Source organism: Humulus lupulus, chromosome 3 (assembly GCF_963169125.1).
Source record: "Humulus lupulus chromosome 3, drHumLupu1.1, whole genome shotgun sequence".
Lineage (NCBI taxonomy): Eukaryota > Viridiplantae > Streptophyta > Magnoliopsida > Rosales > Cannabaceae > Humulus > Humulus lupulus.
The window spans coordinates 13,710,384-13,723,308 of NC_084795.1; the positions used below are offsets into that span (position 1 = coordinate 13,710,384).

The 12,925-nt window shown below is 35.5% G+C and overlaps 3 protein-coding genes across 4 annotated transcripts; 2 read left to right on the forward strand and 1 right to left on the reverse strand.

Annotated features, from left to right (window-relative positions):
• The first annotated feature begins 2,927 nt into the window (after window positions 1-2,927).
• On the forward strand, window positions 2,928-5,259 carry LOC133823668 (uncharacterized). Its single transcript, XM_062256518.1, has 3 exons — window positions 2,928-4,069; window positions 4,281-4,515; window positions 5,143-5,259. The coding sequence occupies exons 1-3, from the start codon at window positions 2,928-2,930 to the stop codon at window positions 5,257-5,259; spliced, it is 1,494 nt and encodes a 497-aa protein (XP_062112502.1).
• Window positions 5,260-8,651: 3,392 nt separating this feature from the next.
• LOC133823669 (peroxidase 5-like) lies at window positions 8,652-9,949 on the forward strand. The gene is made up of 3 exons (XM_062256519.1): window positions 8,652-8,873; window positions 8,970-9,720; window positions 9,915-9,949. Exons 1-3 carry the CDS (start codon window positions 8,652-8,654, stop codon window positions 9,947-9,949), a joined length of 1,008 nt encoding a protein of 335 aa, XP_062112503.1.
• Window positions 9,856-12,050, reverse strand: LOC133820941 (protein POOR HOMOLOGOUS SYNAPSIS 1). Of its 2 annotated transcripts, none has more exons than XM_062253501.1 (8): window positions 11,560-12,050; window positions 11,118-11,234; window positions 10,940-11,005; window positions 10,754-10,857; window positions 10,431-10,630; window positions 10,286-10,338; window positions 10,166-10,193; window positions 9,856-10,075 (listed from the first exon to the last, which is right to left on the reverse strand). In XM_062253501.1, exons 1-8 carry the CDS (start codon window positions 11,830-11,832, stop codon window positions 10,017-10,019), a joined length of 900 nt encoding a protein of 299 aa, XP_062109485.1. In that variant the 5' UTR covers window positions 11,833-12,050; the 3' UTR covers window positions 9,856-10,016. The 2 variants fall into 2 exon arrangements, with proteins under 2 accessions (XP_062109485.1, XP_062109484.1); XM_062253500.1 differs by having other exon boundaries at window positions 10,286-10,347.
• Window positions 12,051-12,925: the final 875 nt, after the last annotated feature.

The following is a 12,925-nucleotide window of genomic DNA, read 5'->3' on the forward strand; positions in this document are numbered from 1 at the left end:
GTTGGAAGTCTCAACTATAGTCGGTGGTGTTACTATCAACAACTGAAGCTGAGTTCATGGCCACCACCGAAGCATTCAAAGGAGCAATATGGTTACAAGGAATGCTACAAGAGCTGAAGATGATGAAAGGTAAAGCTAAGATATACTCAGATAGTCAATCTTCAATTCACCTCTATAAAAATCCAGTATACCACGAAAAGAGCAAACACATTGACATTCGTTTGTTTTGGATAAGAGAAAAGATAGAGGAAGATGTGATATCATTGGAAAAGATTGGTACTGAGGATAATCCAGCTGATATAGGAACTAAGGTGCTACCTGTGAACAAGTTTAAGCATTGCTTAAACTTGCTCAACCTTGGTAACTAATGCTGGAACTCTAAAATCACCATCTCTACAAGTGGAGTTCTATTACTACACTTAGGTTGTGATTTGAAGAATCTAGGTGGAATTTGTGGGAGTAGTTTCTCCAAATCCTAACTAATTCTGTTAATTGGTTGTTTGGTTCACAACTGTCATAACAATCTCATTAACTTGAGGGTTATTTCTTTCCTTGGTCTATAAAAGGACAACTTGAATCCACTTGTCACAACAGAGAAAATTCAGATGAAACAACAGAAAAGCCAGATTAGAAGAGAGAGCTCAAGTGTGGAAATCAAGATTGAGTATTGAGAAAAGTTGTGAGAGCTGGGTTTGGGGAACTGTATTTAGAAGCACAACTGTTGGGAAAGTGCTTGCTCAGGGATTGAGAGGAAAACACATGTGTGATTGAGTGTTTAGAGAGTTTGATCCAAAATTGTTCCAAGAAGCTCCATTGAAGTCTTGTACTCATTTCGATGATTGAATAAAGAAGAGATAGTGGTTCCTAAAAATGGATTAGGTTCAAGATCGCATTGATCTTGTTCTAAACCAGTATATATACTTGTGTTGATTTATGCTTTCATATTTTTCATTTTCTAACTGTTTGATAATTAGTCTTACTGACTTTTGTTCTTAGATTCATCTCTGGTTCATTGAGATTCATCTGAGGTTCTTGAACTGGGAAATTTATCCTCATTTCCAACAGTTTTGTTTTGTTGGATGGAGTGGATGAAAATTGGCCAACTTTGAAGAACTCAAACTACAACTGATAAGATAAGTATTTTCTTCTTTCATCTCATTGAATTATAGAGATATAATTCTCCAAATTAGTTTATTTTTTGTATGATTTTTTATTTCATTATAATATGATGATATTATTTATTGTTGTTTTTTTTTTGTTCGAAATTTATTATCCTGGTTAATATTTAATGATGATATTTTTTTCTTAGAAAAGAATATCCGTATGGGTTTTTGTAAATAACTGATTATCGTTTTTCAAAAAAACTGTTAGTTATTTTTAATTTAATATAGGGTTATTTGTGAAAAAACCCCAAAATCTTTATGATTAGTTGCACTTAATCCCCCAATCAAAAAAATTGGTGGCCAAACCCCCTTAAGTTAGTAAGTTGTTGCATCTGTTAGTTTTCTGCCGTTAATAGCCAAATATGATTAATTATAGCACATGATTATACCACCTGCATGCACATATAACATAACTTAATGAGGTGTAAAATCCAATTTTTAACCTTTTTTAATAATATCTATTTTCCTAAAAAAAAGTTACAAATTAAAATTAAGAAAACTAATTAAAGATTAGTGCGTTTAAAAAAAAAGTAAAAATTAGTGCAGCCCAAGACCTCATCTCATAGAATCCATTTGATTCAAAAAAAAAGATTTAAGAAGCTAGTGGCCAGTCGGCAATTTGATTCAAGAAGAAGAACAACGACGATGTGAATCGAGAAGAAAAACCCAACCAAAAGTCGTAAAACCCAACCAACAGTGGCAAAACCACAAGCTAAAAAATACCCACCCAAGTTACACAACCCCAAGCCTGGACCACATCAAACCAGAGCTGTGAAGAAGACTTTAATGGAAGAACCCACGAACTTCAGTAAGCATTGTTTTTTTTCTCTTGAAGTGTTCTTTTCTTTTTTGTTTTTTCTGCACACACTTTGATTTTTTATAGGCGTTTTTGTTTGATAAAGTAACATGTTTGATAGATTGCATGAGTTTGTTGGATAGATGGCAGGTAAAGATAGAATCCAATCCTTATAAAAAAAGAATCCAATGTATTTTTCTACTTTATTTAATATAGTGTATGTTTGGCTTGTTGGATAGTTTTGGTATTTGTGTCTGGCTTGTTGGATAGTTTTGGTATTTGTTATAGTCTTAGATTTAGCAAGTGAAAGGAATCAAATTGATGTGCATTTGTTATAGTATTCAGCCATGTGAAAAGGAATCAAGATTTAATCTTGGATTTAGTATTGGATACGTGGTCCTTGCATAGTGGAGTCCCTTTCTTTGACCATTATCAATTTTGGTTTGATAAATTTAATGAAACAATCATTTAGTTTGTTGTTTATATACTAATTAAATAATCATATTTTATTATTTTATTTAATGTAGATAGGGTCTTAACAGCTAAAACAGTGGGTTTGCAGTGGAGAGATGTCTCTGAACATGAAAATGGCAATGAGATATATGAGGATAATGAAGGGAATTTTCATGGGTTTGAGTATGGTAATGGTAGTAAAGTTGGGGTTGAAAGTGAGATTGAATATTTAACTATCCCACCACCCCGACCCACTGACTTTGAATTAGAAGAAGAAGAGTATGCTCAAGACATAGAAGGAGAGAAGAATGTTGATAGTCCCATTAATCCCAACACATGGTGGACCTCTGTGACGACTTTGTGCACTGAAACACTAGAAGTGGAAGATGGTATTGACAGTGAAGAAGATCTAGCTAGCTTGAAAAGTGATGATGATGATCCAAGTGTTCGAAAAAGGGGGGTTTAAAGAGTACAATCCAAAGACAAAATGGGAAGACTTCAAGTTCACACTAGGCATGCAATTTGGCACTGTTTATCTACTTAGAACAGCCATTAAGGAGTATTTCATTCAAAATGATAGAGAGTACAAGTATGTGGCCAATGAATCATATCGAGTGAGAGCTATATGTAGAGCTAAAGGCTGTCCATGGGTTTTATATGCTCATGTTCTTGGTGATAAGACAACATTTAGGGTGAACACACTAGTTGATTCCCACTTATGCCCTTTGGTATTAAACAATAGACATGTGTACTCCAAATGGTTATCAAAGCACTTATTGGAACAATTTAGACTGAATCCTAATATGGAGTACCAAAGATTTAAAGAACTAACTCAGAATACCAAGTTTTCTATGATATCTAAGTGGACTTTTTATAGAACAAAGGAAAAGGCAATGGGAAAATTGGAAGGGACTGTGGGAGAGCAATATTCCATTTTAGATGACTATTGCAAGCAGTTGGTGGTTACTAATCCAGGAAGCACAACCATATTGAAGACTAGGATGGAGAATGATAAAAGGATTTTTGAAAGAGTTTATATTTGCTTGAAGAGTTGCAAAGATAGATTTTTGAAGGGTTGTAGGCCTTTAATTGGATTAGATGGATGCTTCTTAAAAGGGTATTGTAAAGGCATGCTACTTGTTACTGTTGGGATTGATGGAAATAATAGTATGTTCCCCACAGCATATGCAGTGTGTGAGAAGGAAAATACATACACTTGGACCTGGTTTTGTGAGCTACTCAAAGAAGACTTGAATGTTGATAACTCAATCCAGTTCACATTCATAAATGATATGCAAAAAGGCCTTGAAAATGCAGTTTCTTGTGTTTGGGAAGGATTTGAAACTAGAAACTGTGTAAGGCATCTTCACAGCAATTTAAAAAAAGAGTTTCCAAGATTGCTCATGAAGCAACTATTGTGGGCTGCTGCAAGGGCAACAACACCTCAAGAATTTAAGAGGAAGATGCAGGCAATTAAGGATGTCAATCCACATGCATATGCTTGGCTAGCTGGTAAGTTGCCTAATCAATGGACAAAATCTCATTTTCAAGAAACTGTAAAGTGTGACATGTTAGTCAACAACCTGTGTGAAAGTTTCAGTGCTGCTATTATGATTGCTAGGGATAAACCTATTGTGACTTTGTTAGAGAAGGTTAGGTATTGGCTTATGTGTAGATTTTTTGAAAAGAGAGAAAGTGTGGGAAGGTGGAATCAACCAGTGGGGCTTAGGATTTTGCAAATAATAGAGAATCTTAAATTAGTTGCTAGAAACTGATTTCCTACTAGGGCTAATGAAAACAGAAGTTAATCAAGGTGGAATGAGCCAAATTTTTGCGGTAGATCTAGTTAAAATGACATGTACTTGTAGGAGGTTTGAGTTGTCAGGTATACTGTGTGCACATGATCTAGCATGTATTTGGAGCTGTAACGATGATGTCATGAATTTTATCCATGAGTATTATAAGAAAGAACGATTTGTGGCAGCATATGGTGGGGTTGTAGGGCCAATGCCAAGCCCAGAAAATTGGCCTGAAACTAGGGCTGACAATTCGTGTAAACGTGTCAGATTCGTGTCAACACGATTAAGACACGACATGATTAAGGTAAACACAAACATGACACGATTATTAAACGTGTCAAAAATATGAACACAAATACAACACGATTATTAAACGAGTCAACACGACACGAACACGATAACACGATTATGACACGATTAAACATAACTATATGAAAAAAATCATAAAACCTATGCAAATTATTCGTGTTATCGTGTCTGACACGATTATGACATGACACGATTATTAAACGGGTCAACACGATTATAACACGACACGATTAAGGTAAACACGAACACGACACGATTATTAAATGTGTCGTGTTCGTGTTTACCTTAATCGTGTCGTATCATGTCGTGTCATCGTGTCGTGACCCAAATTGCCACCCCTACCTGAAACTGGCCTTAACCCTATTCAAGCTCCTTGTGAAAATAATCTGCCTAGAAGACCTAAAAAAAAAAGAAGACGGGGTACCGATGAGCCTCCTCCAGGAGCAACAAAGACTAAGAGAACAGGCCAACAAACAACATGCAACAACTGTAAGGAGGTAGGCCACTACAAGAACTCATGTAAAAAACCCGCTGTTAAGAAGGTAATCATGCGAAGTTTATATGTTGAATTTAGACAGCAGTAATGCTTTTATTTATGTTTGGCATTGTTTTCCTTTTGTAGGCTCCAATTGCAAAGAAAAATGGAAGACCACCTAGCAAGAATCCATCTCAAGAAAATAAAAAGATAAGAGAAAGAAGACGCAAACAACAAGCAAGGGAAGCTAGTCCAAGTTCTTAGTTGTAATAGCATCTTTTTTGTTGTTGTTGTTGCACCTATTTTGATAATGCACCAATTTTGTATGGCCAGATGTTTTGAAGTAATCATATACTCGTTATAACTTTGGTTTAAATATTATTGGCCTTTGTTTTAGATTAATTATAACTTTGGTTCTATTTTGTTTCTGGTTGATTAATACGTTGGCATATTATTTTGTTTCTTTCTGATTAGCATTCGTTGGTGTATATGCTTGATTAATACTTTGGCCTATTTTGTTCCTTTCTGATTAATTAGTATTCTACGGTGCATTTGGCATTTGGTGAAGTGAAAGATGTAACTATTCTTGTATAATAATTTGTATCACTAATTTGTAGTAGTGATTCCTTCATAAAAAAACCAAAACAATAACAGTCAATTTGAACTATGGATAAATTACAAATAATCTCATTAATCATTGCACAAATTAAACTTACATTTTTCAATCAAAACAGAGTATATATTACAACTACATAAAAAATGATATTCTTCCATTTTTTTTGTGCCTGACAATGATGACATATCTCCTTCTTAAACTATGCTTTCAAAATCTCTCACACAATTTATCAAAACATATCAATACGACCTGAAATCACTTAGACGCATCAAGATAAGTATATATTGGATGATGTTCCATAATTGTCAAGCGTTACAAGCAGGGATATTACACTATACAAAGCATAAACAATAAACCATGGATATTCAAGTAAGTAAATGTGAAATTGAAACTTGTGTGATAATTGTTTCTTGTCATTTCTAAGATTCAAAGCTTAAAATAAGCTAACCTCTCTAGTAAAAAGTGCAAAGTGACCTTTTTCTACAGTCCTAATTGCATCAAATGTGAAATATTAAATTCACCCCTTATCTTATGAGCAACAGACCACTGGGACGAAGCACCCTTCAAAAAGAAAATAAGCATCCAGTCAAAACAAACAAATAAGCATATTTAATTCAACAAAGAAATAGGTGATTGATTACTCAATCAAAGAACCAAACAATACCCATATAACTCTTATCTGCCCAGATAGAAATAAAGAAAATGGAGTACTCTACCAGACAGAATATGGACTCACTTAATAGAACGGAAAGTGTCTGGGGATTCTCAGACTGATTTTGGGGTCGACAGGGGGGACAAGTACAACGAAGGTGCAGGGGGTTTGATGGTGCGACGCCGACTGGGTTCTCTGTAGGATCGGGGTTTAGTAAGTAAATTCAGGTTTCCTTTTAATTTAATTTGATTATTAGTTATTATTAATATGAATTATTATTATTAAAAAAACTAAGTTTTACACCTCATTAAATTATGTTATATGTGCATTAAGGTGGTCTAATCATGTGTTATAATTGATCCTAGTTGGCTCTTAACGGTAGAAAACTAACAGATGCAACAACTTACTAACGTAAGGGGGTTTTGCCACCATTTTTTTGATTGGGGGGTTAAGTGCAACTAATCATAAAGATTTGTGGGTTTTGCCGCCAATTATTATATTATATTCTTCAATGTGTCTTGTTTATCATAATATTTCATTTTATGGTTACTTGCATCTTTAAATTTTGTAATTAAAGGCTCTTCTACGGTATTTCATGTGTTAGTATACTTGACTGTTTCAATTATACTTCATATTTTATTTATTTATTTTAATGAACGGAAGGGTTAGCCTTCGGTTCTTAAGTTATAATTTAACTTGACTTTACTATAATTCATATATATATATATAATTTTAAGACAATTCTTCTACAGAAGTTTCACTTTAAGCCCTACCGGTAGGGCTCTTAGTGTTTCTCGACCCGTGAATAGTTTTTGGCGCGACTTTTTTTTATGACCGTGTATATTGTAGCCATTTAGAGCATCCTGCAAATTTTCAGAAAATTCTGAATAGTTTACAGTACCGAAAACTAGGTTCAAACATGTTGTTTTCCACACGCATAAAAAAAATTAGTCATGCGTGCAACAACATGTTTGAACCTAGTTTTCGGTATGATAAACTATTCGGAATTTTCTGAAAATTTGCAGAATGCTCTAAATAGCTACAATATACACGGTCATAAAAAAAATCATGCCGAAAACTGTTCAAGGGTGGAGAACACTGAGAGCCCTACCGGTAGGGCTTAAAATGAAACCTCTATAGGAAAATTTCCCTATAATTTTATAGTTTTATATTTATTTACTAGCATCTACTTCGTTCTACTATTTTCTCTTTTAATTTCTAGTATTAATTTAATGTTGCTAATGTTGGTTTGTTTTTTAATGTTTTATTTTGTAGGATGTTTCTCAGTGATCTAAGCAGAATGTATGAGATTGGATTGGATTCTATCAACGGATTATTTAGCACTTGTGTACGTTTTCACTAAGTGACATACATTTTACAATAACATTGGGTCATTGTTAGATGATATAACAAGTATGTTATCCAGATTTCCAGGAGTGTCTCTAATCCATGTTCGTCGTTCAGCCGATGTGGCTGCTCATAGATTGGTTGTGCACGCTCTTAGGATGAATAGACAACTTATTTAGTTAGACATTATCTTTCACTTTCTTCATAATATTTAGTCTTTTTAAGTTGTATGGCATTATATATTTCCACAAAATTTAATATTGAGCCAAGACACAAAATATGAAAATAGTATTTTAGTTTTCATTTTTATTTTTATTATTATTGTTGTACCTTTATTGATGATTTATTTTTTAGATTATTTGTTTTTGCCTTTCTATATTTTCCTTTTAAATGTAATTTGCTTTAGTCAAAGTTATCTTTAAAACAAAATTATTTAAAAATCACTAGAACTAGCTTTTTGATGTGGGCTAAAACAGAAGTTTGGTTTGAGATGTGTTATTATGTATTAAAAAAGATAAAATATTTAACATTCTAAAATAGTTTAATCGACAATATTAGCAGTTTCAATATATTTTACACAAACCATTGAACAAATTATTAATTATTTAACGCACAATTTTCTTCTCACACGGTAAAATGAGACGCGTCATATGCTGTTTTGAACTTGTATCACAAATCGAGATTTACCCATATCTAAATTCTGTGAACCTCGAAGGTTTTTGCTCGTACCGGTCAATTACTGGTCTTAACAAAGTAAAATAGCTATAATTAGAACTAAATCTAATAATAATAATAATAAAGCCTTTAAACCAAACACACTTTTAAATCTGATCCACCAATTAAAACTGATCCAACAAATAAACATATTAGGAGATTACACCTAAAGCAAGCAAACTTCAAATTGATGAGTCAATCAACATGCATAGACTCTTACGTTAGAACCAAAAAAAAAAAAAAGATATGATATGATTTTATGCTTCTAAAAAGCCAACCACAAGTCTATAACTTTTATTTTCTTTTTCTGTTTTCTCCATTTGAGATATGAAGGATATTCATGTAGTGGTGATCTTCACATTGTCCTTGGTCCTTCTTCCAAAGGCAATCTCAGGCCTCAATGAAGGTCAAATGCATGTTGGATTTTACAGAGAAAAATGCCCCCATGCCGAATTTCTGGTGTCTCACTACGTGGCCAAGGCATTCATTAGAGATCGTGGCATTGCAGCTGGTTTGATTAGGCTTTTATTTCATGATTGCTTCGTCAAGGTATTAAGTCCTCTAAGGTCTTCGTACATTAAGTTCGTTCCTAATTGTTAATTTACTGGTTTTGTGGTCATTAACATATAACATGGGTATTTACAGGGCTGTGATGCTTCGATTCTACTGGATTCGACATTCTCTGGTGAGCCTGTAGAGAAGGATTCGGTTTTCAATGGCAAAAGCCTTAGAGGCTTTGAGGTCATTGATAAGATCAAGACCAAACTAGAGATACTATGCCCAGAGACAGTTTCTTGCGCAGACTTATTGGTATTCGCTGCTCGAGAAGCTGTTTTCCTCTCTGGTCTTCCTTACTATGCTGTCCATGGCGGCCGCCGCGACAGCCGTACTTCCCGCTCTGCTGATGTTAACGGAAACCTTCCTATGCCAACAATGCCTATGGAAGAAATAATTAGAATATTCGCCAGTAAAGGGTTAACCGTGGAAGATTTGGTTGTTTTATCTGGTGCACACTCCATTGGACGAGCACACTGCATGATGTTCGAGTACAGACTAAACGAAACTAGTAGAAATGATCCCTATAGCCCTTCCATGGAGCCAACCTATGCTGCTCATCTAAAAAGAAGGTGTAACCAGATGAATTTATCGACTAAGATAGGGAAAAGAAATGCAATTGTGAGGTTTGATCCCAGCACAGCAGACAGGCTCGACAATGTTTATTATGTGAACCTGTTGAAAGGGAGAGGATTGCTCCAATCGGATCAGGCATTGGTCTTTGATCCACATACTGAACGGCTTGTGAAAGAAATGGCTTTTGATTCCGTAACATGGTCTCGGAAGTTTGTCAACTCCATGACTCGGTTAGGACACATCAACGTTCTCACTGGATATCAAGGTCAGATAAGAAAGAGTTGTAGGGTCGCTAATTAAGGGTTTCTAGTATAAGAGAATTTGTGGGTTTTTCACATATTGTTATTTGCAAACATTTTGTGGATTGCTTTTAGTTTTATTCATGTTCAAGGAGAAAATCTTAAGCAAGAGCTATGTGCTATTTGATTTCTTAATAACATCAACTTGACTACTTTACAGTGAGATTGGGAAATTTTAAAGGCCAAACTCTTTAACTGCATAAGCCGAGAGAACTACAAAAACTTAATAGAGTAGAGATTTAATGAGCAGAGCAACAAACAATTACAACGACAAATCGCCTCCCAATTCGTTGATAACTCTATCCACTTTAGTCAACATATCTGGCGAACAACAAAAGGCAAACACCAATGTTCAAACGATTATTAGTGTTCTCATATCAAAAGCTCAAAAAATAAACCAAATGTACCTACCATTGAAAGAAGAATCTTCCAGATATTTCTGCAATGCAATAAAAAAATAAGTATGCGTCTTCAAAAGGGTATAATCCTTTAATACTAGAAAACCAAATGAACAAATATATAAGAAGATACCACGAGTAGCGACTTGACTTCATTTTCCTCGAATGAAGTTGAATTTGCTGTAGCTAGCATCACTCAACCAAAGGGTAACAAAATAATCATTGTGTGCCATCTTAAAACACTTTCATGCAACACAGCAAAAGGAAATTCGTATTACCATGTCCAATATTGGGAGTATAGCTGGTCAGCAATTGGGTGAAGCTGGGAGGAAACGCTGCAAAGTTGGTACCGAAATTGTGAGCCGTCGGTGTCCTTTCTTGGAAATGCGAGTGTTGTGCGGCTTCGATCTTTGCGATTGTAGGCAATTCAGGAGAATAAGCCAGAACAGGAGTCATCACTCTCACGTCCTCGGCGGCTCTACGAACACATGAGTTGAGACTCTTATCAATATTTATCTTTACACAGTGTCTTGACAGTTTTATAAACTCTTGCCAAGAGAAGGAATCAACTAAATTTGACAATAGCAGGAGATTGTTTTACCGAGGTAAGGGTGTGTTTGAAGACATGAAGTGAGATTGTGATGAAATTGTTGATCCAAACTCATTATTAAGAGGAACAACGTCACTAGCACCATTCAATATATCCTGGAAAAGTTGCTAGTCAATAAATTTTCTGAACTAAAACATTCCAAGTTAAAATTCTTGTGGTAATGGTAATGTTAGTCACCTTTATAGAACTGAGGAATGCTTCAGTTTCACAAATTGTAGAAAATCGCAGAGCGAACTTCTGTACCTATATAGAGAACGAGAAATCCAATGAGTCCTTTTGAGATACAAAACTTTCATACATAAATTTATAGCCTAAAGATGAAGAAAAAAAAATCAAAGCACGAAGAGCATCTTACTTCTCCTACGGAATCTCTGTAGCTAACAATCACGGCCCTGGTACCCCTGGCAGGAAATCCAGAGAAGCACGACGCTTGAGGCCAGGCGAAGTTCAACCTCGAAACGTAGTGTTCCTCCTTCAAAATTAGCGAAACCATACAAATTCAGGGTTCCAAAACGAATATACATATAATTTATTTATTTTTCAATAAATCTCTATTGATATTCAAAGACAGATTCTCCCAAACACAAAAGCAACAATGCTACCAATGCTTAATCAAATACAAGCTTCAGCTATTACCTAACATGAGAACCACACACAATTCACAGTCTTCTCAACAAATAGAACAACGGAAAATCTAAAGATCAGTTGCCGTTAACTTCTGATTTCGTCGATTTTCCTTGGGCTTTTTTAAAAAACAAAATGGAATCCAATGAATACAAAAGTGATGGAGTAGTGACCTGCATTTCGCCTCCGAGTAAGACAGTGAGGATGACGCTTGGGTGGGAGCGGACATTGATGAGTTGGAGCCAAGCAGGGGACATGGAAGTGATCCAGGTGCCGAGCGGACGACGATTACGGAGGTAGGGAGGGAGAGGAAGAAGATGGGGAGAGGTGGAAGAGAGGATAGGGTAGCTGAAGAAGCGAGAGAACTCGACCTCCCAACCCTCTCTAATGGCGGTCGCTAACTTCTCTGCGTGCTGGCTTGGTCTCAAAGCTACAGATCCCGCCATTTCCCTCCTTTTAGTAGTTCCTACTATACTATTTCTCTATTCATTTCAGATTATAGTTTAGCTTTACATAGAAAATCGTGGGGACAGTTTTGGAAATTCACGTCGCCCGGGTTGCCACGTCAGACGATTTGGAAGTGGGCCGATGCATGATGCATATTACGCGCGCACAGCGACGCCATCCTCAGTCCTCACCGCGGCTAGTTGATAAAGTTGTTATTTGGCTTCCTCCACGTTTACAATTACTAATGTGTCCGAAATTCAGATGGCTTTCTTTTAGAGTGCCTTGCTAAAAAGTTTGCTTGTTTTCTTATTCCAAAGTAGGTCTTCATTGACTTGCTGATCTTGGTTACATGTATATGTGATAGAAAAAGTTGGTGGTTAACTATGTAGAGATACTAGTAAAGTTGTTGCCCGATTTATGTGAATATAATCTCAACCGTCTTTTCCTAAGTACTTGATTGACTATATCTTTCTTAGTTAAGTAGTTTTAGTATTAATTATGCGGATCTTCGCTTCTAATCTTAAGCTTGATGAGCTCGTTCTGCTTGTGTCCATTGTTGAGAAAAGCAGACCGAGCTCGGCAACATGTTTACCCATTATTTCTACTTCATTTAAGGTGTTTATTGTTGTACTTTGTGCATGGCTTTAATAAACAAACATGTGTTGCTTCACCTAGACACTCGTCATTACCTGCACAGATCCTAACCTAAAAAAATTGGCTTGTCTTCAAGGGAGTCCTTTTGTTCTTATACCCTTGTTTATGCAGAATATGCTTGCCACCCACTTAATTACTTTCCTTCATAGTTACATACTCAATGAGTAGGCACAACACACAACATCTACCCCCAAGTCATTGCTTGTGCCTAGTAGAATGAGGACTTTGAGCTTCTTGGAAATGATTTCCTTCATTTCAATCTTAGAGCAAACTTAGCCTTTGTTTGTTAAAGATGAAATGTGGAAGAAAAGAATCATTTGGAGAGAAAATTGGAGAGAAGATAAAAAAAATTGAAGTTTGGTAGGAGAGAAAATAAGGAAGGAAAGAAAAATGAAGAGAAGAAAAGTGGTGGGGTCCACACTAAAAAATTTCTCTCCA

What these genes read in the sequence shown, in the direction of transcription:
- LOC133823668 (XM_062256518.1), top strand. Translation starts at nt 2,928, where the DNA reads ATGCAATTTGGCACTGTTTATCTACTTAGAACAGCCATTAAGGAGTAT. An exon ending in ACTTTGTTAGAGAAGGTTAG is followed by an intron (nt 4,070 to 4,280) that starts GTATTGGCTTAT and finishes ATGTACTTGTAG; the next exon opens with GAGGTTTGAGTTGTCAGGTA. An exon ending in TAAGACACGACATGATTAAG is followed by an intron (nt 4,516 to 5,142) that starts GTAAACACAAAC and finishes TTCCTTTTGTAG; the next exon opens with GCTCCAATTGCAAAGAAAAA.
- LOC133820941 (XM_062253500.1), bottom strand. Translation starts at nt 11,832, where the DNA reads ATGGCGGGATCTGTAGCTTTGAGACCAAGCCAGCACGCAGAGAAGTTA. An exon ending in TACTCGGAGGCGAAATGCAG is followed by an intron (nt 11,235 to 11,559) that starts GTCACTACTCCA and finishes CTAATTTTGAAG; the next exon opens with GAGGAACACTACGTTTCGAG. An exon ending in ACAGAGATTCCGTAGGAGAA is followed by an intron (nt 11,006 to 11,117) that starts GTAAGATGCTCT and finishes TTCTCTATATAG; the next exon opens with GTACAGAAGTTCGCTCTGCG.
- LOC133823669 (XM_062256519.1), top strand. Translation starts at nt 8,652, where the DNA reads ATGAAGGATATTCATGTAGTGGTGATCTTCACATTGTCCTTGGTCCTT. An exon ending in TTCATGATTGCTTCGTCAAG is followed by an intron (nt 8,874 to 8,969) that starts GTATTAAGTCCT and finishes GGGTATTTACAG; the next exon opens with GGCTGTGATGCTTCGATTCT. An exon ending in CGTTCTCACTGGATATCAAG is followed by an intron (nt 9,721 to 9,914) that starts GTCAGATAAGAA and finishes ACTACTTTACAG; the next exon opens with TGAGATTGGGAAATTTTAAA.